The 22,673-nt window shown below is 39.8% G+C and overlaps 2 protein-coding genes across 2 annotated transcripts; one reads left to right on the plus strand and one right to left on the minus strand.

Annotated features, from left to right (window-relative positions):
- Nucleotides 1-14,497, minus strand: si:ch1073-513e17.1 (sialin). Its single transcript, XM_013266368.3, has 11 exons — nucleotides 14,335-14,497; nucleotides 10,144-10,297; nucleotides 9,233-9,453; nucleotides 8,905-9,138; nucleotides 8,045-8,219; nucleotides 7,620-7,738; nucleotides 5,717-5,878; nucleotides 5,190-5,322; nucleotides 2,339-2,486; nucleotides 2,057-2,147; nucleotides 1-925 (listed from the first exon to the last, which is right to left on the minus strand). Exons 2-11 carry the CDS (start codon nucleotides 10,226-10,228, stop codon nucleotides 758-760), a joined length of 1,536 nt encoding a protein of 511 aa, XP_013121822.1. The 5' UTR covers nucleotides 10,229-10,297; nucleotides 14,335-14,497; the 3' UTR covers nucleotides 1-757.
- A 515-nt stretch (nucleotides 14,498-15,012) lies between these two features.
- On the plus strand, nucleotides 15,013-17,448 carry mycbp (MYC binding protein). The gene is made up of 5 exons (XM_013266367.3): nucleotides 15,013-15,335; nucleotides 15,566-15,638; nucleotides 15,748-15,796; nucleotides 17,018-17,147; nucleotides 17,233-17,448. Exons 1-5 carry the CDS (start codon nucleotides 15,321-15,323, stop codon nucleotides 17,275-17,277), a joined length of 312 nt encoding a protein of 103 aa, XP_013121821.1. The 5' UTR covers nucleotides 15,013-15,320; the 3' UTR covers nucleotides 17,278-17,448.
- The last annotated feature ends 5,225 nt before the right edge of the window (nucleotides 17,449-22,673 follow it).

Below are 22,673 nucleotides of genomic sequence, written 5' to 3' on the forward strand. Positions count from 1 at the left end.
TTCACAGTATGAAGATTCAAAGCTTCATTAAATGTATAAAAGTTATTTTACTTTGAATAAAAATCACCTGATGGTGTTTTTTTCCCCAGATATGTATATTTTATGTGGAGTGACCCTCCTGTTGTGCAAAATATGCATTTTGTTCCTAACTGTACCTTGTTGAAGGTAAAATTAAAAGAAAAACTAAAATAACTTTAAAAAAAGTGATTTGTTTTGGTCTCACCTGAAGTGTCGTAAGTATCAAACAGGTGCAAAGAAACAAAATCACCAGGAAAATTTTCAATAAAACTCACATACAAACGATTAAAACTTCATCAACAAGAGTAAACGTGTTTCCTGATTATTAAAAGGCAGCACATGTTCGAATATGTCACATGTACCAAAACTAATCTTTTCTTAAAAGTAGTGATAACATTTTAACCCTTGAAATTTCACCTGCCAGCGAATTTAAAGGGTTAAAAATGTGCCTAACATGAAATTTTAAATGCTCCATAAGCTGTAATATAGTTGCTGGAATTACTGTAAAAATAAGTCTATCAGCTCACCTCGTAAACAAGAAGAGCATATTGTAGCTCTTAAGTCATTATTGGCTCATGAAGTGTGAATACTGCATGAAGTCCCTTAATTTATACCTGAATTTATAGATTAAATCTCCAGACACGTTCCTCTAAAATCAGAAAACTGTGTAAAACTAGCTAACCGTATATGTGTCTTTAAAGCCTGAGTAAAGGCTCTGCTGCTGATGCATATTTCTGCTTTAATGTGAGATGGACCTGTTCCTCTTCCTCTCAGCTTCAGCTCGCTCCTCCTCAGTGAGGGCCCACGGTTGGAGCTTGCCGGTGCCAAATAACGTGTAAATGACGGCGCCGCTCGCGTTGATCCCAGCGGCGACCCAGAAGACTTTCGCCCAGCCGGCCAGAGTGTGCTGCCAACCAGAGGAGAGGACAATGAATGTTAAACTCTGTGAATCTGACAGTGAATTATTGCTGCTTTCAACAATTTTATAACAGTTTCTGTGTATTTTCCACCTTGAAGAAATAAAAATATGAAGATATGATTTTATTATCATTCTTATTGCAGTCTAAGGCTGTTTTCACACGTACGCTACAGCCATGAACCTGAAAACACAAACATCCAGCAACATCAGCCGGACTTTAACCCTTCTAACATCCACCAGAGGACAGAGCCTGCACTAAAGCAGGATTATGGGCTTATCCCGATAACTTAATGATTAAACCTGGGTTTTCAGTCTCACAGAGGTACATGGTTTTTATGCTGTAGACCTAACTTTGTCTGGAGCAGGTTATGTTTGAGATAAAAAGATCAACCAGTCCTCAGAAAACAGCTCTGTGTATTGGTTATAAACTTTATAACAATTTTATTATTTTATATTATATATGATAGAAAAAAGGCCACCTATTTGTAAATTTGGACTTTATATTAATTTGTAAGAAGTCTATGCTTTTGTATTTATTCATTGCTCTCAGAACCACCGAGTGTAAACGGTCTGAGAGAGAGCTGTGATACTGGTAGATATGTTACCTTATACAGTCTGCATTTTTGCCAGCTTTCCCTGAACTTTATTAATACAGTATTGCACAGAGATTCATAATGTACTTTTAATACTTCGCTGATTTGTCTGCATCCGTTTTAGTGATGCAAGTCTGTTTTACATGTTTAACCCCTTCATGTTTTTCCTGTAATAAAGTTTTATCCTTATTTGTAAAATCATTCACTCTCCATGTTTGTGATTGGTCAGATGGCACCAACGCCAACCCTTTAATGAGAATGTTTTCATAGAGATGATAACCACTGTTGTTTACCCTGATTGCCAGAGTTAGGATAAATGAATCCAGATCCAGCTTTGTAGTTCAGGGCACAGGTCAAAGCAGGTTAGGGTTGGGTTTTATTTAGGCCACATTTCAAGCTTTCAAAACGAGCCTCATACATTAACTTTGGCATATCAGCTTCTGCTACGAAAGACACAAAATAGCTTAACCCTACTTAAGAAGACTTTGTGCTTTGGTGAGATGATGAATTTTGCCTTTACACTCACATCTTCAGTAAAGTATCCCGTTACGATCGGCGCCACGACCCCTGGAATAGTCCCAAAGGTGTTGGTGATTCCCAGCAGGAATCCTGCATACCTGCAGGAGCAGGAAACAAAGTACCTGTTTGTCACAGTTTCATTTATCCAAGTCTTCATTAGATCTGTGGACTCTGATTATCAGTGTATAGTTCACTTAAGTGATTTGCAGCTTTTATGTGTTTCTTGTCTTCGGGGTTTAAACTGTTAAGGAGTAAAAACTGAATCAGCTGTTTGGACGACGACACCCACCGAGGAGCGATGTCTATCTGGTTGATGAAGACTCCGGCGGCGCTGAACCCTCCCGTGGTCAAAGACAGTGTGAGGAAGGTGACGATGAGGATGTGGTCGCAGCGGGCGTAAATCACAGCCACGAGGAAAACCGAGGGCAGAAACAGACCTGCGGAGAGAAGAGACGGATGTTGGAACAGGAAAAAAATAAAACAGTACCGGGTCACTTTCTCTCTTTAAGAGAGAATCTGATCTACTCATGTCCAGCTCTGTGTCTTTATACCTGGACACTACTAGAGCGGCTTTGCATGAGTCAAAGTCCAAAATAATCCCTATTTAGCTTATACCTGATGCCCTGATACTACACCTCTGTTTATCCTCCGGGAAACAAGCTCCTCTCACTTTAAAGGCTGCTTCCTTCCAATTGGCTGACACTCACAAACAGAAGGTTTCAATAGCAGACGGGTGGGAGTGTGTAAGCTCTCAATGACATCACACAGAGCCAAAATTTAAAAAAAAAAAAACAGAAACTGTTTGTTTCGAGCAGTCTGAGACCCGAGCTTCTCACAGGGATTACTTTCACATATTCTAACTTCATTAGTCCATAAGGGAAGAGAAAGGAAACCTCTACTTCTGTTATGTAAAATTAACCTTAGAGTTTTTTAACATATTATTTATTTTATTGAGCTATGCGACCTAATTCAAAAACACCGTATATAAAAAACAAAATCAGGAAAAGCAGAATAGACCCACACTAATATTTAGGACGGTAGTTATTCTGAGTGAAGCGTTGTTTTTACTGGGAGGAAATTCACTTCAGTGCAGGGGCCACATTCATCCCAGACCAGTAAAACCACAGCATACTCACACGCATTAAAAAACAAGTACATTATAATCACAGTCACCTGGACTCCTTCACAACAGCTCTGATTTTTGATTCAATTAAATGTTATTGATATAGCGTCAAATCTTAACAATAGTTGCCTCAAGGTGCTTCAAGAAGCTCAAAACCCACTCAGCCCCAAAATACTGTCAGTAAGCAGAAGGTATTATTTCCGGTTATATCATTTTACTTGTTTAATGAGCGATCCATTCAGAAAATAGAGTTTTTGTAGAGTTTCTGTAACTAAAAAATCATGTCTTACATTTTGAGTCAAACAGGTGTGTATATTGAAATACTTTTAACTTTCCATCCATTTGTACTGCAGACATTGTCACACAGTGCCGTCTCAGTGCACTTTACTTAAAAAGATTGGAGAAGTTCATGACTTCACTGCATTTTGTGCATTTTTCAAACTCATCCAGTAGGCTGGATTGAACCATTTTTGACAGGTAAGTTCTGACCTGCAGGCCATATACTATCACGTCACAACAACACATGCAAAATAAACCACACGGGGGCAGCGTTGCTTCATTAAGTCACTCAAACTTTAATCTGCACAGCGTTTGTTTGTGTCGAACAGCAACTGTTCCTGTGTCACATGTAAAAACTGCAGACAAAGCTTTGATGAACACAGTTTTTCATCTCGTGGAGGGACCCAGGGATGATTTACTGATCTCTGATCTTATCGCTGATCTGCCTGTTCAGTTTCGGTTTCTGAAAACTCCAGTAAAATGATCTCTGTAGTAAACTATTTGTTGAAGTGTTGCAAATGAGCCAAGTTTAGTTTGTGCCGTGTTTCTCATTCTTTCTGGATGTTTGTAATTCCAATGCCGGGGCTTAAAGTGGGATTTTGCTGGCGGAGGAACTCTAAGATCCATCGAACTCATTAGTCTCAAAATAACTCCTAAATTCCAACAAATCAGCTGACCGCTGCTGCTGACTGTAAGGCTTTCTGCTCTTTGTGAATTCAGCTGCATCCTACATTCTAGGAGGATTTCATGAGTCATCATAGCAGGAATCCAGCATGAAGACAGAGTCAGGCATGAATAGGTAATCAAGTTTAATGGACTTCACAATAGATTGTTATCAGGAACAACTTTGACATTTAGGTTTTTATTTTTTTCTTTCTTAGTCAACAATTCTGCCAACTATGACTCATGACAGGCTTATACTGTCGTTGTTGTGCAAGTTTAAAAAAAAATTAAAGTGCAGTAAGATTTGCATTTTAGAAATGCAGCCATGTTTTTTTTGGCTCTCTCAGAACCTTAAATCCACAGAGCCCTTATACGAAAGAAGAAATTCTGCAGGATTTTTTAAATGTTTGATTCTACCCTCGATTCGGTCATAAATTTTCCTCAGTCAGGTCTGGGTTTTGTGTTCATCCTGTTTCACCAAACAGGTCTTGCAGGGTTCACGTGTTGCCGAAAAAACACATGGACAGCCACAGCCTTTTGTAAATGTGTTTTCATATGGTAAAAATGGTAAATGGCCTGTATTTATATAGCGCTTTACTAGTCCCTAAGGACCCCAAAGCGCTTTACACAACCAGTCATCCACCCATTCACACACTGGTGATGGCAAGCTACATTGTAGCCACAGCCACCCTGGGGCGCACTGACAGAGGCGAGGCTGCCGGACACTGACCACCACCAGTAGGCAACGGGTGAAGCGTCTTGCCCAAGGACACAACGACCGAGACTGTCCGAGCCGGGGCTCGAACCGGCAACCTTCCAATTACAAGGCGAACTCCCAACTCTTGAGCCACGATAACATATCGATGTTAAACCAGCAGCGCAGGAATCCTGACTCCTGTCTAACCAGGCGGGGCCACAAGATTCACACAATTCATTACAAGTGGATGTAACACTCTCTTAAAAGTCAAGACTTTAACCCGAGAGACTAACTTCCTGCTTTACCTCCTGAGTATGCAAACACCTATATGTACGTAAGCCTGCACACAGATGAAATGAGCTCTAAAGTTTTATTTACCTACAAACGTGAAGATTTTGCGAACGACAGTGACGCTGAACACTCGCCGCTCGATGAGGGCGTCCGCCATGACTCCAGACAGCCACGCCATCAACCAGCTGCCCAGGTACGGCAGAGAGGACAGGAAGCTGTTCTGATACAGACACACAGACAGATGTTCAGACTTTGTCCCAACACAGAAATACAGAAATATAAACAGTGACATCAGGGAAGTGTAGAGCTGATGCTGTAGTTTCAGATTTTGGGACTTTCACTTGATTTCCCCTCCGACATTTCTATATTTTTGGATAAAGCTACACGTTTACTATCCGACACAGTTTCGATTCTTCTATTCAACAGATTTTTTTTACAATTAAGAGAAAAAAGAAGATAAAACGAAGTCCCTGTAATCTATCATAACATTAAAACTTAAATTTCACATCATAGTTTTATTACGTTTTACTTGAGTGAGTCTCATGTGTCTCTACTCTGATCTCAAACATCTGAAGCGTTTAGTTAAACATGAAACAAGTGAAGGGAAATCTCACCGACTGCAGGTCAAAGTGCAGGATGACGTCCATGTAGGTGGGCAGGGATGTGAGCAGGGTGTAGAAGGCCCAGTTCGAGCACATCTGGGTGATGATGATGGCCCACAGTCGGAAAGACAGCGCCATGTGCAGCAAGGGCAAGGACCAGCCATGACCTGTACCCTGAAGCATCGGTTCAGGTTAGAGAAAAATCATAACAATGTACTGAAATAATAAAATTTAAGGACTTTGCAGTAGAATCTGACTGATATAGGGTTTTTAAGACCGATACTGATGCAGATATTTGACGATTTAAAAGCCAGTATGTTAGCCAATACTTTTTCATTTCAGACTCAGATTCTCAGGTTGGATCAGCTGGCTGCATTTATGATGTTCCCATTGTTGCAAATGGGTGTTTTGTGGTGGACAAACTATGCAACATCAACACTCATAACATGCCTAAAGAGTGTTTCTGCTTACTTTTTCAATTTTCATTTATCAGCTGCCAAAATAACTAATGCTGGGCTCTACTCTGCAGCAATAAACACTTAATCATAGACAGGACATCTGTAGGGTTAAGAAGGATATTCTGTTTTAAGTTACTATAGGTAAAAAAAATAGTGACATACTGGCGACAGATAGTGGTCCCCCTCAGCCTCCTAGTAGATAGACTTATGTTATCAATTTCAAAATCCTAGGTGACTTCCTTCTAGAATTATCGCACTCAGAAGATTTTCAGAAAAACTGACCTCTGACCTCAAACCTTGAGGTCTAGATTTTTAGTAGATACACCCATGGAGACTTGAGTGTCCACGTCACCTGCCCGTGGACAATGATGACAATACTCCATGAGCCTTTTATGGCTGAGGGGTAAAAAACTAAACTAAAAACAAAAACTAGACAAAATGATCCTCTGCACCCCAAAAACTGTACAAAACAGCATAAAAATATGCAGGAAATGTCTTTGGTTTTAATCTTTATTAGTTTAATCTATATTTATTGGTTTGGTTAAACAGAGCTGAGAGGGATGTATTTTTCACCAAGACCTGAATGTCTATGTGACGGTTTGTCTGCAGTTTGTACTTTAAAACCAAATCTGAACTTCTTAAGCCCTTAAAACCAAGTATACCACAATACTTGTCCATCAGTGTGATTGCCCCTCCCCCTCCTCCAAAACCTTTTTAAACAATAAAATCTAAACTGAAACGAAACCTACTGAAGAAGATTAAACTATAATAAGTGGATCTGTTCAAAATATATTTGGATATAAAACCAACTGAGACAAAAGGTCAGCTGCGGGGAAGAGAGAGTAAGAAAAAGTAGAGCAGTAAGGGAAATGGAAACAGGAAGTCAGATAAAGGAAGTGACGAGTCGCTCTTCACTGCAAGCAGAAAAGAATCTCCCATATAGGAGCAGGTGAGGGACAATTTTGAACAGCAATGGAAAACAATGTCATTTGTATATTCACTACCACTTTTTTCCACTTAAAAAAAAACATTTGCAAATTTTTGCAAATCTCTTTTGGGGGTTAAAAAAAGCTGCTGTTGGTATTTACTAAAGATGCCCAGTTAATTTAACGACTAAAAGGCAGGACTGAGATCGTGTGTTGCCTGTGAATGTGCAGGAGTTTCCTTATACGGGGTCACAGAGCAGTGCTTCTTAAAGCAAGGACCCTATATAGAGCACAAAATAATTAAAAAGCAGATGAGGACCAACAAAACAAACAAAAACAACAGTCCTTTACTGCAGAAACATGTCACATGGAGTCTTAAGCTTTATGTATAAAATAGATTTATACAAATAGCTCCAGATAAATATAAGGAGTATAAAAGATAAGAAGGATTTGCTTGGTCAGATTATAACAGGGTCCCCTGACACAGACACACACGAGGATCAATGTAAATAAAATATGTTTCACTCGTACCTGTGGTCCGACGGTTTTAATGATGTAATCTCGCTCCTCTTTGCTGATTCGGCGATGGGTGCGAGGGTCATCTGACACAAAGATAAACCAAAAGACTGCCCAGAGGCAACCAGCGCCGCCTGGAAGAGGAGGTGAATGATTAAAAGAATCAGCAGATTTGGCAGTGAATGCAAAGAGCTAAACAGTGATTGTTTTCAAGGCCCAGTCAGAGGAAAAGTAAAAGTAATGTTACTGTTGTCATAAACCAAAGAGGAATAAGCTAAAATGTAAAATTGTGTGTACCAAAGATAGATTGCCATCACTGTACATTAAAACAAGACCTCTGTGTAGCCTCAATAATACACAAATTGCTCTAAACAGTTTTTTGTTGTTTTAATGTAGTAAAAAAAATGGCTCGTGGTGGCGCCTGTGTGTGTTCCCCTCACCACAGATGTAGAAGACAGCGGGCCAGCCCAGCATCTGGGAGATGTAGCCAGTGAGCGGCAGGGCCACGAAGGCCCCGAAGCTGCCCCCGGATCCCGACATGGCTATCAGGCGAGAGCGCTCCAGAGGAGGAGCCCACCTAGCCCATATCGCCATCATCGCCGGGTACGTCACACCCTAAAGATGCACACAGAGACAATGTAAAGAAAATAATCTGCCCGCTGTTATAGAAGCTGTTTATGTCGGCAGAGCGGAAAACTACAAACACCTGGAGTCATTCTTGATGTACGTGTAAAAAGGTTAAACCAAAAAGTGTACCACTGGTTTTTCTTCTCGTTACATTTTTGGCAGTCGTTCACAAGCTGATCACGCTGGCAGAGCGAGGCCTGCATCTCCCATAGGAGCAGACGCAGGACTCCTCATACCACAACATCAGACTTTTACTTATTAAACCCCTAATTTGGATTTTTATTCTCTGAGATCTTGAGTTTGCCTATTATTTTCTTACCTTTCAAAGATTTTTGTTCAAGTAATTATTTATTTATTTAATAATTCTTAGTATAAATACGGTTATCTTATCTTAATAACGTTTACATATGGTCAACCAAACTTTTAAGGTTTTACTGTAAATTTTCTGTCAGAATCATTTAATAGAGAATTAATGTGCATAAAAATGTGAGATTTGTTTTAGACTGGCTTTCATATCTGTGGTCCGTTAACAGTTTTCCCACTTCTGCTTCTAACAGGTGAAATTCCTATTAAAATGTTGGACCTTAACCTTAACCACAGATGGGTGTTTAGAGCTTAAACAAACCTGTCAAAGAAATAAAGAAAAAGATGTCTGGTCTCCCCCCTGTCTTACCTCTCCAAAGCCCTCCAGAGCTCGCAGTGCAAAGAGCCAGTACGAGCCCCATTTGGCAGCGAGAGGGGTGAGCAGGGTGAGTGCAGCCGTGCCCAGCACACCCAAACCCAGGAAAAACTTCCCCCCGTAGTGACCGGCCAGGTAGCCGCCCGGGATCTGCGTGCACAGGTAGCCGAAGAAGAAAGCCCCGAGCAGCCAGCCCTGAGTCTCAGAGTCCCAGTTGTAGTGAGGGACCTGGGGCAAGAGGACACAGAGAGGAGGCGTCACAGAAAATAAAGCGTGAGGAGAGATCTTGATGGCGGCTCTTTTAATGCTCGAGTGGCGTTACCCCGGCAGGCTGCTGGAAGTTGTTGCTAGTGTTCTTGTGTCCTGATGGTGGTGGACAGGAGGCGTTGATGACGGAGTGGTTTCTGTCTGGATCTGGGTCGGTGCTGTTCACCATGGCTACCATGGCGACACTGAGGTTGACACGGAGACCGTAGACCACAGTGAAGCCGAGGAACATCAGGAAGGCGAGGTTGAAGCGGGCCGAGCAGCACCGAGGAGGAACTGATCACACACAGAGAAATAAACAGTGTATTTTTTAAAGAGCCTTAAATTTGGCAGATGTCCTCTTTTAGGTCATTTTCCCATGCACGTTTGAGCCGCTTCAAATACAGGCACTACTTTCAGATACCGCCCTAGAAGAGCTACTTCCATACTCGCACCACAATGTGAAAGCATGATATTGCCTCTAATCATCAGTACTAGTACCCTGGATTTTCTGTTTCTGATCATTTACTGGAGAAAAAAACAAAACAAAGAAACCACAAAGAGCATTTTGGGTAAACTTTGAGGGCTTTGTAAATAAGCTGAATAGATAAATCATTTTCCTGACTTATTACAAACATTTCTGTTTAAACATTACAGATTTTTCCTGTAACAAGCCAAAAAACTGGCCTCTAAGCATCACTAAGATCGTTTATATCTTTACAGCAGCATGTGATTCCAGGTCAGCTGCCTCACTGAGGTCTTATATAACAGGTGATCTTTAATGCTGATGTGTGCACGACTGAAGAACTGAAAACCATCGCTACAAAACAACAAAAGTAACAGCTTCACTTTTCTAGTCATTTTCAAAATTAGATCCAAACACTTCAGTGATACAAAAAGCTCAACCTGCTGCGTGTTCAGCTTATCTTTTCAAAGCAGATTCAATATTTCCGGTAAAGATTCATATGTAAAAAATGTTTTCCTCACTTTCATCACTCCCGATGAGAGGTTCGGTGTCCTCACTCTCATCGGAAGCGGCTGAGTTGATGGAGCAGCCATCGGGCGGCGGCATGGCAGGCGGCTGGATCCGGGAAAATATTCAGTCTGTGTCGATGTCAGTGAACCATGGTGCCCGGGATGTCTGCAAAGGCAGGATCAACTTATTAAACCACAACAAAGAGGATGTGGGACAAACACATGACAAATGCCATGGCGTGCTGACAGGCAGCAGGTTTAGACACTCTGTAAGGACACTCTGTAATATGCTGACCCACACACGCACACGCACACGCACACACACACTCAGACTGGCTCTTCCACTTCCAAAATACTTCCACATGTCTGAACTCATTAAGTTACTGATGCTCGAATTGGCTCTAATGGAGATGATGATGCTGACGATGAAGCTCAGAGAGCGTTCACACTAACACAGCAGTTATTGTTATTGTTATTTCAGCTGCTCTTTGTTACAACTTTAAGCTTTTTGGGAACTGAGAACACAACCCACAACCTCAGGCTGACACACATCTGTTTTCACGGGTACAAACGTGGTTTTAAACAGGTTTTGTGTGACCAAAGATCAGAATAAAAGTTAGGAAATACAGACATAATAAGAGAGATAAATAATAATTAATATAAATTATCTTTAATTGATATTAATTGGATATAATGGAGGGATTTATTCTAATGTAATATAATAGTTAATTTTATATTTGGTCCTTAATTATTTTCAAATTGTTGATAATTTTTTTTAATTTAAAATATCTATCTAATTTTATATTTATGTTAAATTTTATTTAATGTTTATTTTTTCCAAATTCATTTTTCTAATTGTTTTTCATTTTTCTCTAAATCTTCTGATTGTGCTTATAGACCATTTTAAATTTTATTTTTATTTCTTTATAATTTTATTTAATTTCTCTGTAGTTTTCTCTTTTTTTATAAAACAAATATTATTAAATTATCAGCTGGTCCATCATCGGTGACGCACTTTGAACTGAACCACAAATAAAGTTTGATTGATTTCATTAAATCGTTGTTAACAAAGTCAGTGTATGTCTGAAAATTAACACAACAGCTATTAGCCAAAACATTAAAAACACCAATAGTTTGAAGTGAAACGTTTCAGTCTGTCTGAAATAAACATGGATCATCGTGGATAATATAGCATAGAAAGGGTGCAAAATGAGACTATAAAGATTAGATTTAAAGCAGAATGGAAGACACTGACAGTTGACTTTGTGGTAAGTTAAATCTATTTGCTGGAGTATGTTTGTTATGAGAGAAGATGACGTGAAGGGACTTTTAGTTCCTGCATTTCGATCCTGCTCCTTGCGGGAAGTTTTTAAAATGCTCTGAGAAAAGATGACACCCACTCTTTAACTACAGGAAGTCTTTGTAAAACTGTCATCTGTTTCTAAGTCGTTTTGTTTCTGTCTGTTAAGTTTAAAGACACAATGAAAAGTAAAATATAAAATCAGGACAAATGATGGAAACGTTTCAAACAAGAAGAAAACTGTAGAAGATCGTGGAGCTGTGCCAACTGGTCGATTAACAGAAAATTAATTAAATTATCACCTGAAGCATTTGCTTTTCTTTCTTTTGACCAGCACACAGATTTAGCTGCTTTCCTTCTAACTGTTTTTGTTACAAATAAAAGTTTATCTCTATCAGTGAAACTCCAAAACAATTCCTGTCACTTCCTCACATCCTCTTTCTGGGGAACGGCTTCTTAAATATCATGACTTTAATCTTTTACGTGACATATCATAATAAATCTTAATTTACTTTAATTTTAGACTGTTGGCGTTTGAGGGGGGATTTCTTTAAGATTTTATTATACAGAGTAGAAGAGTGAAAGTCTGGTAGACTGCAATAAGAGCCATTTATTATGAGTGTATTTAATCATCTCTGCATCTCAGTAGAGTCAAGTTCATATATTTTGTGACTCTGATGCTCATCCAGCAGCCTTTAGACACATGAGACTGAACTTTAAATGTGTTTAAACACCCACACGACCCAATCGAAACCCTGTAGTTAAGCTAACTACAGAGTTTTATAAGACAAAGAGGTCAAGATGTTCTCACATAAGAAGTGAAACTCGGTGTCACGACAGTGGCTTCTCTTATCTCATCAATAAACACTCGTAATCACTGTGAATAAGCCTTTGAACCACAGCTGCTGTCTGGCACACTTGGCTGAGATGATTGGGAGTTCACCTGGTCAGTCAGTCTCTGTATGTTTTGGTCCCAAACTGTGACTCAGATGTTCACATGCAGCGGGACTACATGTGAACATGTCCTAGATTTCAAAGTTTCAAAACCGCTGGACTGAACTTTAACGGAGTGTAAGTGTGCGAGAGGTTTTCCAGCAGCGATTACTTTCTCCAGGTTATTTTTTTGATTATCCACTTTTTGGGAAAAAAAAGGGAGACATCACCATTAAATTGTCCTTAACTTGAGGTCATCCCCTCAGTGTTTTAAATATAGATCTACAGTTTATGGTGCAAAAAGGAAGAGTGAAAAATGAAAAAGTATTTATTGTTGACCTCAGTTTTTAGTCTTGTTGCCTACAGCTTTGGTTCTGATGTCATGGTCATTTGACTTTGAGCATCCTGTTCCCATTTTTCATGGACGTTTCTATTTTATTTTTATTTTAGTCTCTCACATTGTTTCCACTGTCTCTACATCCAGTATGAGTCTGCTTTGTTTCTGCATTTCAGTTGTTTCCTGTTTTACTTTGATAGTGTCAGGTTTTCTCTTGTGCTTTGTTTTGGTGTTTGCTGTCATGTGTGGTGTGATTTCCTCGTCCTCCTGTGTTTCCCCGGCACCTTGTGGGTGTTTTTGGATTAATCTTTGCTCTCCTTTTTGCACTTAATTTTTAAACTTTGCATCCAGGTACAGCCTGACATGTTTCTTTAATAACAATAATTTATGCAAATAATCAGTCATTAAATCTGCAAAGAGTTTAATATTTTTTAAATATAAGAAGTTGTTTCCTCTTTGATTTACTTCAAATTTGCCGTGTCACTCTGTTTGAGAAGTATGCAGACTTGAATAGCCAGCTGTGTGGAAAAACACCTGAGACTCTCACTGAGTAATGACACTTAAAGTCTGTGCTTTATTTATAGGCTCACCTCTTTGTTGTCATGCACCATGAACTTTCCAGATTTGTATTTTCAAACTTATAGTTACCAAAGAAAACCTAAAACAAAACAAAAAATAACCCTGAGAGAAAGAGAGCCCAATCAGGATGAGAATACTAGAAAATATCCACAATTAATTTGACCTTTAAACAGGTAATTTAATCTGATTATTATCAGTCATCCTCAGATGGCTCACAAAATGTGTATTCTGTTAATCCATTTAAGAGCTTTGTATAACAAAACTTATATTATTTGCCTTTACCATGTGATTCGTGCCTCCGAGTGAGCGTGTGTGCAAATATGTGTGTGAGAGTCTATCATGATCCTCAGAGCACATTTCACCTCTTCAGGAATAGTTAACGTATTATTACACTGACTTTTTCTGCTGCTTAGTTTGGAGGGAACTGGGTTTGAAAAAGTAAAGACGGGTAACCAGATCTCAAATTTTCATATGCATAACTTTATGTAAATCAGCACAGCTTCGAGGTTTGGCAGATTATATTCCACCAGCTTCCCATCCGTAACTGGAAGTTAAAGTTTGTTTTTATGTTATCGTGTGATGGACTGTGTAGTCCAATGTGATGCTGAATAAGTCTTATTATCAGCACTGGCAGAAAAAGATGAAACCTCTTAAAACATTTACACAAACTTTTAGGGACCGCCTACTACAGAACTTGTTGTGGTTTTAACGAGTTATTTTTTTTAACGTAGCAACGTAAATCCCACTAAATAATAGTTAGAAACAGCATCTGTTCATCCTCCAGTAGATGAATATCATTAAATATTTTAGGAAACGGAGCTAAATCAACTCATCTTTGCCACACTAAGACACACCACAGCATGGTGTAATATGTCTAAATAACGTAACTGTAACTCTATATCAACATTCAGACACATTAAATAAGTGTTAATATACTTAAACGTTTCCAATTAAAGAAAGCCTACCTGTTAAATGTCCTAGCCAGGATATGTTTGTTAACAGCTTAGCTACAATGTGTCACTGATTAACGGGATATCGATCAAAAGCAGCTTACCTTGTGAAGGATTAAAAACTATAATTCATTAGGTTTTATTGGAGGTAGAAGCACAGGAGGCTTAACACTTGACAATCGGTGTCATGTTGAAGCCGGTGAAACAATAGAAACTCCTTTCCGTGCTGATGTTTTTACACCCGTCATATGAGCTTCTGGGAGGGGCCGATTTGAAAACGCAGTAGATAAGCCACGCCTAGTTTTAGACTATCCAATGACTGCAGCTCATATGTTTTATAAATCGGACGTTGCGCTGGTAGCGCGCTTGCGTGAGGGCTTGTGTTCACCCTTCCGTGTTGCCAGATAGGGGCGGCAGCAGTGAGGCCAAGCCATTTAAACATAAAAACTAAATTACATACAAAAAGCAGAGAAGTTGCACGTATTTATTTGTAAATTAAATTTGACTTTTTCTTCCCGAGGGTGACAATATCTCTCAAGAGTACCTCGAATATGCCAGTGTAGAAACCCGGGAAAAAAAGCTTCGACAGTGAATTATGACATTTTTACGATACCTTCGGTATCAGAGCAATCCATTACTCGATTTTAGAGCACTCAGTAGTATATGGCAAACAGGAGCTCCTAACACAAAATTCGGCTTGCTTTATTTCCCAATTATAGCGGGTTGTTGCCTAAAAGACGAAAAATCATATTATGGTAGGTTCTGTATGTCTGTGGTGCAAATCTGGCAACATAGCTTCATCGTCTAGTTTCGATGTCTGAGGCATTTCAGTAGTTTGCTCGTAAACTGAAAAACTTACGTTTCGTTATTGTTTAAATTTATCTTATTCTGACAGCTACTCTGTGGTCTTTCTTCTCCTTTTACAAGCTGATTATTTATTGGAAAAACTTCATTTCCGCGTGGTTGGATGTGTTGTTATGGCAACAGAGTCACCTCCTGCCTAGCATTCAAACAGCTGCAGCTAGTCTCAAGTTATTGGCCGTTTGGCACATTGTAGACGACCCGGAGTTACACGGCTATTATTGAAGTCATGGCTCAATATAGAGTAAGTATTTTTGGCCTTACTTTCTGTAGTTGTTATGTTTTCCGTGGTAATATTTAAAGTTTGTCAAACTAGCTAGCTAGCGTCATAACAACATGACCTCTGCTCGTCAACACGGTGGAAGGCAGTGAAGGCACCATGGGAGTGCAGAGTTTTTAAAGCGTTCTTGCTTTATGTCGGCGTATGAATGGGCTCCTAACTTATGTGTCATCCAACTATTTGTCTTTTTTCAGGCCTCTGAGTCGAAGCGGGAACAATTTAGAAGATACCTCGAAAAATCTGGAGTCCTCGACACCTTAACAAGCGGTAAATGGACCACCTGTTCGGCCTGTTGACGTTAACGATAATACATTCTGTGAAATAGTCTTTTAATTTGTTTTTACTGATATCCGTGCTGTCCCCCTCTTTCTTGCAGTTTTAGTTGCTCTTTATGAGGAGCCTGAGAAACCTAACAATGCCCTGGAGTATCCTTTTCTCATTTTTGCAGCCTTACTACAACCACAGGTGGTAACAATCAGTTCCTGATGTGGCTCACCTATATCTTCAAAGCAAAAAAGATATGTCACACTTGTATGTTTCAGATCTCATGTGTTTTAATATTGGACATATAACTGTAAGTGGAAAATGCACGTTTTAAATTATTATTTCATTTATTAAGGGGGAAAAGTTATCCAGATCTACCAGGCCCTATGTGGAAAAAGTGATTCCCCCTAAACCTAATAACTGGTTTTGCCACCAACAAGAAAGGCAACTGTTTGGTATAACCAGTAACAAGTCTTTCACATCACTGTGGAGGAATTTTGGATCACTCTTCTTTGCAAAACTGTTTTACTTCAGCCACACTTGAGGGATTTTGAGCTTCAGTTGCCACTTTAAGTCCAAACTTTGACTAGATAAAGCCTTCCAAAACTTTAATTATTATTTGAGTCATTAAGAAGTGGACATTCAGGTTCTTTGTTTGATCATGTGAAATATTTAAATGTAGCAAATGTGTAAAAATAAGATCTGGAAGTTGGCAAATACTTTTTCACAAAATTTCACTCAATCTAAACAGGTTTAGAGGTTAAACCACTGCACTGTTTGTGGTATTATCAGTCTTAAAATGTTATGATTGCAGACAATTTGATCATTTAAATGCACCATCATCTCCTGAAACCTTCAGATGGGCAATGAGGTGACTCCTGCTCCATTTAGAGATGAATGGTAGCCTTTAAGACTTTGAGTTTTAATTCACAATAAATATCTTAACATCTCCAATTCTACAGCCATGTAGAGAGGGGAAATGAACTCCATCAAAATTCATTGATATGCTGATGTTCTGTGCATCTCAGTATAACTGCAAGGATGTAGACTTGATCAAATAATCACTCAGCTGTGTTATTGTGGAAAAAGCTAGTTTCTTGTTATGGCAGCAAATTTAAAATGTAAGTTTTTTTTAATGTGTTCAGGGGATTTGATTTAATCTACTTGCACACATACTTGCAGTGGGTGAGTCTGTCACAGGCCATCAGTTCTTAAGCTAAGGAGTCATTCTCCTGCAACAGTTTCCCATACCTACAAACTGGATCATCTGTCTCCTGAATTAACAGGCTGAACAGAGTTGGACCTTGTTCTGCTCTAATGAAATTAGATATTTTTAATGACTAAAATTTCCATGCACTGGTTAACCTTAACCATGGCAACAGTTTCATAAAGCTTCATCTTGGGGCAGCTGGTCCAGAGCCAGCAGACACAGAGGCTCTTCGTACAGAGCTGGCTGATCTACAACAGAAATACAACGAGCTCATGGAGGAGAACAAAGAGCTGAGGAGCAAGGTGAGCGTTTACAGATAATCACATGTCTGTATTTGGTCCTGATTCTGTGACCTTTAACCTTCTCGTTTTCCTCTTCATCTTCCAGCTGATGCAGTATGAACCGTCGCCTGATGGGGAAGCAGCAGAGTAGAGAGGTTGTCTTTGCTTTTGTGGAGGAATAAAAAGAAAAATGTTACTAAAGCCTTGTTTGTAGAGTATGTAACTGTTTATTGAATAATGGATGTACAGTGAATGCAAAATCACTGTTACTTTTTTGTTGTATAACAAGAAGCTTTCTAAAATAAAAAAAATTTCAGCATCAGCCTTTCTCTCTGTCATGAAGGTCCTCGATTTTGCTTACACATGAAGAAAAAAAGAGTCTTTAAATTCTTTGTTTTTAAGGACCTTTTAGATTGATATTAACTTCAATGCCTACTCATGAAGTAAAATTAATTTTAAAAAAATAATTAGGGCATGCTGTTCACAAGCCTGATGGAAATTCTTCATTTGTTATTAAAGCTTCATCATGGATGAATTCAGACGCTGCTACTGACTGAAGTGTGTCTGGCTACAAAGGATTGCACTGCTTTTTGCATTCTGCCAAATCATTAACCTTCAAAGTGACCGAGTGGAGTTTTCCCAAGACCACAACTGTACTCTCACCAGCCACTTTAATAGGTACATTCTGCCATTACCTGATTGGAGTGCCTTTCTGCCCAATTCTTCATGGCACAGAAACATTCCTCAGGTCTTGGTCCATATTGGCCTCATCAGCATCACAGCTGCTGCACATCTATGATGTGAATATCAAAGGTTCTCTTTGGATGGAATCTGGTGACTGCGGAGGCCATTCGAGTACAGTGGACTCATTGTCATGTTCAAGAAACCAGTTTGAGATGAGCTTTGTGGTATGGTGTGTTATCCTGCAGGAAGTAGTTACCAGAACATGTGTGCACTCTGGTTATTTCTCAGGTACATGATACTTGCTGATAACAGGCCCAAAGTGTGGCAAGAAAATCTCATACACCATTGCACCACCACTCCCAGTCTGAACCACTGACTTGAGGCATGTTGGATCCATCCTTTCCTGTTTTTCTACACCAAATTCCAACCATACCATCCAAATGGCATTGTAGAAATTTTTACTCATCAGACCAGGCAATTTTGTTCCAGTATTCAGTCATCTGATTTTGGTGAGTAAGTGTGAACTGTACCTTCAGTTTCCTGCTCTTAGCTTATAGGACACATTTGCTTCAAGGTTTGGTGCGTTCAGAGATGCTCTTTGTTGTAATGATTTGTTATTTCAGTTACTGTTTTTTTTTTTTCAATATATTTTTATTGATTTTATAATTGGACAGTATACAACGACCACCTTCAAGAGAACACAATAGAAGGTGGACAGCAAATCAACAAGGTGGTAATACAGCATATATAAATGTTAAAACAGAGTACATTTCACTTAAGTTTATCCATCAGGCTAATGACTGGTTGCCAAATCTTATAAAACACTCTCTCTCGGTTAGACAAGGTAAACCTGATTTTCTCCAGATGGAGTACATTTCCAAATTCTCTCAACCACATTTCGAAGGTAGGAGGTTTATCAGACTTCCAGCAGAGAAGTATCAGCTTTCTAGCCACAAGTGTAGTCATTGACACAACCTGCGTCTCTGTCTTGTCCCTTGCCCATCCCGGTTCAGACACCCCGAACAATGCTGCTAAGGGGGTACATGGGACCTCCCTGCCAATAGCTTTGGTCAGAAAATCAAACAGATGATTCCAAAAAAGCTGCAGTTTTCGGCATTGAAAGAAAAGGTGAGATAAAGTTCCTCGATCACTTGAACACTTAACACAGAGGGCTGAAATGTTCTTATATATTTTTTCCACTTTAGTGGGAGAAAAATGCAACCTATACACAACCTTAAATTGGATCAGATTATATCTAGCATTTATAGAACTACAATATATATTCTTAATGCACTCCTGCCAAACATCATCAGTAACATCCACCCCCAGTTCTTCCTGCCACTGCTCCCTAAAAGTATCAGATGAAGGACTGTATATATCTAGTAAGGCCCTGTAAAAGCGAGACACAGCACCTCTAGTGTAGGGCTCAACCGACACGAAGCTGTCAAGCACTGAGTTTCGAGGAATCAAATCATACTGTGGAATAGATGCTTTGATGAAATGTCTCAACTGTAAAAATCTGAAAAAATGTGAATTAGGAAGATTAAATTTCACCCTCAATTGCTGAAAAGATGGAAAACGTCCATCAATGTAAATATCTTTGAGAGAACAAATCCCTCTTCCTTGCCATGTCACAAACGTGATGTCCTCCAGCCCAGGTCTGAAGGCATGATTGTTACAAATTGGAGCATCCAGATACATTTTAGGAGCCTTTACTGTGCCCAATAGTTGGTTCCAGACCTTAATTGAATTTTGAATTACAGGATTTCTGCCATATAGTGTATTCTTCACTTTTATCGGGCTATTAAGCAGGGCTGGAAGACAAGTTTGTCTACAAGACAGGTGTTCCATCATCAACCATGAAGGCTGTCCTTCCAAATCAGCACCTGGAGTACACCTTCGCCAAAATGAAAAAATATTTAAGTGTGCAACCATATAATATAATCTAAAATTTGGGAGTCCAAGGCCACCACAAGTCTTATGTTTAACAAGATGTTTTTTGGAAATTCTAGGAACCTTACCCGACCACACAAAGGAGGATACAATAAAATCGCTTGTTGGTTACGCATAAGTCTACCGTTGTTTACAGCGCTGTCGGCCGCTGTTTTTTCCCTTTTAAATACTTCCGAAAAGAAAACCTAATTTCTGCCGTTCAATAGGCTACTAAACAAATTTAAACTTTTTAATATAATGCAAAATTGCAAAACGCTAAGGTGTGTGTCTAATAAAACCTCTGCAATTTGCTCTGCTTCAATTCAGCAGCATCAGGTAATGTTAATGTGTTGATTAATGGTTTTCTTTCAGTTTTGATCTACTGCTGAATATTTTTATAAAATCGTTTTTCTGTTTTAGCCTCAGCTACGTTGACACAAAGGCATCTGCTGTGATGCTTACAGATTAGATAAAGTCTCGAAAGTGTCAGCTTTCTTTTTATAGTTATAAAAATAAGTAAATGTACTGATCTATGATCTGAATTATACTATTGACTGACTGTCTGAGGCTAACAGTTACACAATAATACCAAAACTCTGTCCTGATAGTTTCCACTTTCTCTTTTGTATCACACATACTGAGACAATATTCGGGATAAATAACCATGAAAACAATTTATTTATTCAGTTTAGAGGTTTACACATCATTATAATCACAGAGCCCGCTTCACTTGAATTGTCCACTTGATGGCGCAGTAGAGCAAATGAATCATCACAATGCTTCGAACCATGAGTCGACCAATTGGGTGGAAAGCTTCAGTTCATCATGAGGCTTCATCTCACCATCACTAACTTAGCAGCAAGGTGAATCGGTGATGCATTAGTGTGGTCTGCACTTCCTCTTCTTTGATTGGGTGAAATGAGTTGAAAGTAATTGGATGAGGGAACCATGGGGAGTGCCCTGCATAATTTCAATAAAACGCCGTTTTAAACGCCGTTACAGCTGGCACAGAACGCCGTAAAAAACGCCGTTTTTATGCATCTTTGAACGGCGTTTTCTGCCGAGTGGCGGAAAAAACGGCGTTTCCGTCTGTCTTTGAACGCCGCTTTTTACGTCACTCGGATGGTGCGTTCAGGGCGCCATGTGAGAGTTTTGAATAATTAAACGTCGTTTTTGACGCCATTTCTTAACCCGGGTTGCGTTCTATCTCACATCCCTAACCAACATAGATACTAATGCCAAGCTAATGTTAATGTTAATGTTAAGGTAGGCTAACAGTGGAAAAATGCCTAAAAACAAAATAAAACAACTCATAGACCTTGAGGAAGTAGATTGAAACACGTGCTAACATAGATGCTAATGCTAAGCTAATGCTAAGCTAGGCTAACAACGGAAATACGCCCAAAAACAAAATAAAACAACTCATAGACCTTGAGGAAGTAGATTGAAACACTAACCTAGGGGTGCTAACATAGACGCTAATGCTAAAGTAACCCTAGCCCCGCCCCTACTTCTAAGCCCACCAGGAAACAGGACGTAAGACCTATGAACGGGACAGCCTGAATAGATTTCCCATCATGCCCGGGTTATATTATTTACCACCTAATTTTAATAGTTTCCCACAGAGTATGTGGGACATTATACATCAAAACGTTTGTCTTTTAACGAGCAATCGGGAAATGGGGCCCAAATTGACCTAAAAAGTGAACCCAACGAATGAAGAATGACGATTAACAAGCAAAACCGTCACGGTACATAGTCTTACAAAAACTGACCCTGACAGACTTACCGCCTTTTGGTTACCTCGTTGGGAGACGTCACCAGGGAGACTTCTGGAGGACAACACCGAGGGTGAGTTCATTGCACATTTGACTGTTTTTTTTTTCTCTGTTATGGCATCTTCTGGGGTCGTGCGGTGTATGGTGTCACAGGAGATAGCCTTAGGGACTCTGGTGTGCTTGCATGCCTGGGAGTCCCAGAGCCCCAAAGTGGGCTCTGGGGCTCCCTGGCCTGAAAGCAACCATAGAAGGGCGAAGCCAGAAGGCTCCCGGGAAGGCAGCAGCTTGCTGCGGCTGGTCCTGGGGTCCTCGTTCCCCTTGGAGAGGTTGGGGTGGTCATGGCTTGCTGTAGCTGTTCCTGGCCTCTGCTTGGGGGATGTTTGGAGTTATTTTTGAAACGCGCGTCAGTGTACCGCGTCTGGCACGTTTGACTCGCGAAAAAACCACGCGCGTGAGTTTTTGTGTTGCATTTTGTGCATACACGTGTTTCAAAATATGCAATTTTGACGCGCGATGGATTTTTCTTGGACACGCGTTGAGGTGCGAATGTGCACGGGTAGTTTCATTCAGCCAGGGTTGGCATGACGACTTACTACGTTTAGTCTTCTGTGGAGCCACGGTGTTCAGAATAGAGGAACATGTGGAATTAAAAAGGTTGGTAAGCTCGTCAGCCGATAAATCCACAAGACAGACGGAGTCGGGGAGCGCAGAGTTGGCGAAAAGAGTAGAGAAGTTAGTAATGGTTTCAGAATTAATTGAGCGCATCTGGCCTAAGGGACCCTCGCAGTTAAGCTCCATATGTCGTAACATAACATTAAACATAACCACAGAATGATCAGAGATCCCAGAGTCCTTGATATCCGTTATACAAATATCCAAACTGTAGGACAAAACTAGGTCAAGCGAATGACCTTTTAAATGCGTCGGTTCACTTACCCATTGCGTAAGATTAAAAGTGTGTCGATTTTACATGAAGCATTCAGAAAAAGTCCAAAGCGGTAGTTCAGAGTCTCTATCCTTAAAGCGTGTTTTCCTACCCCCACCCATGGGAAGAGTGCGTGAATAACTTTCTGTCTGTCAGTCCAAAGTTTGAATTCCTCTGGGACATCGGAACCCCACACAGAATCATGCTGCTTGAGGTTCGGGGTGCTTC

This window comes from Oreochromis niloticus, linkage group LG22 (genome assembly GCF_001858045.2).
Source record: "Oreochromis niloticus isolate F11D_XX linkage group LG22, O_niloticus_UMD_NMBU, whole genome shotgun sequence".
Lineage (NCBI taxonomy): Eukaryota > Metazoa > Chordata > Actinopteri > Cichliformes > Cichlidae > Oreochromis > Oreochromis niloticus.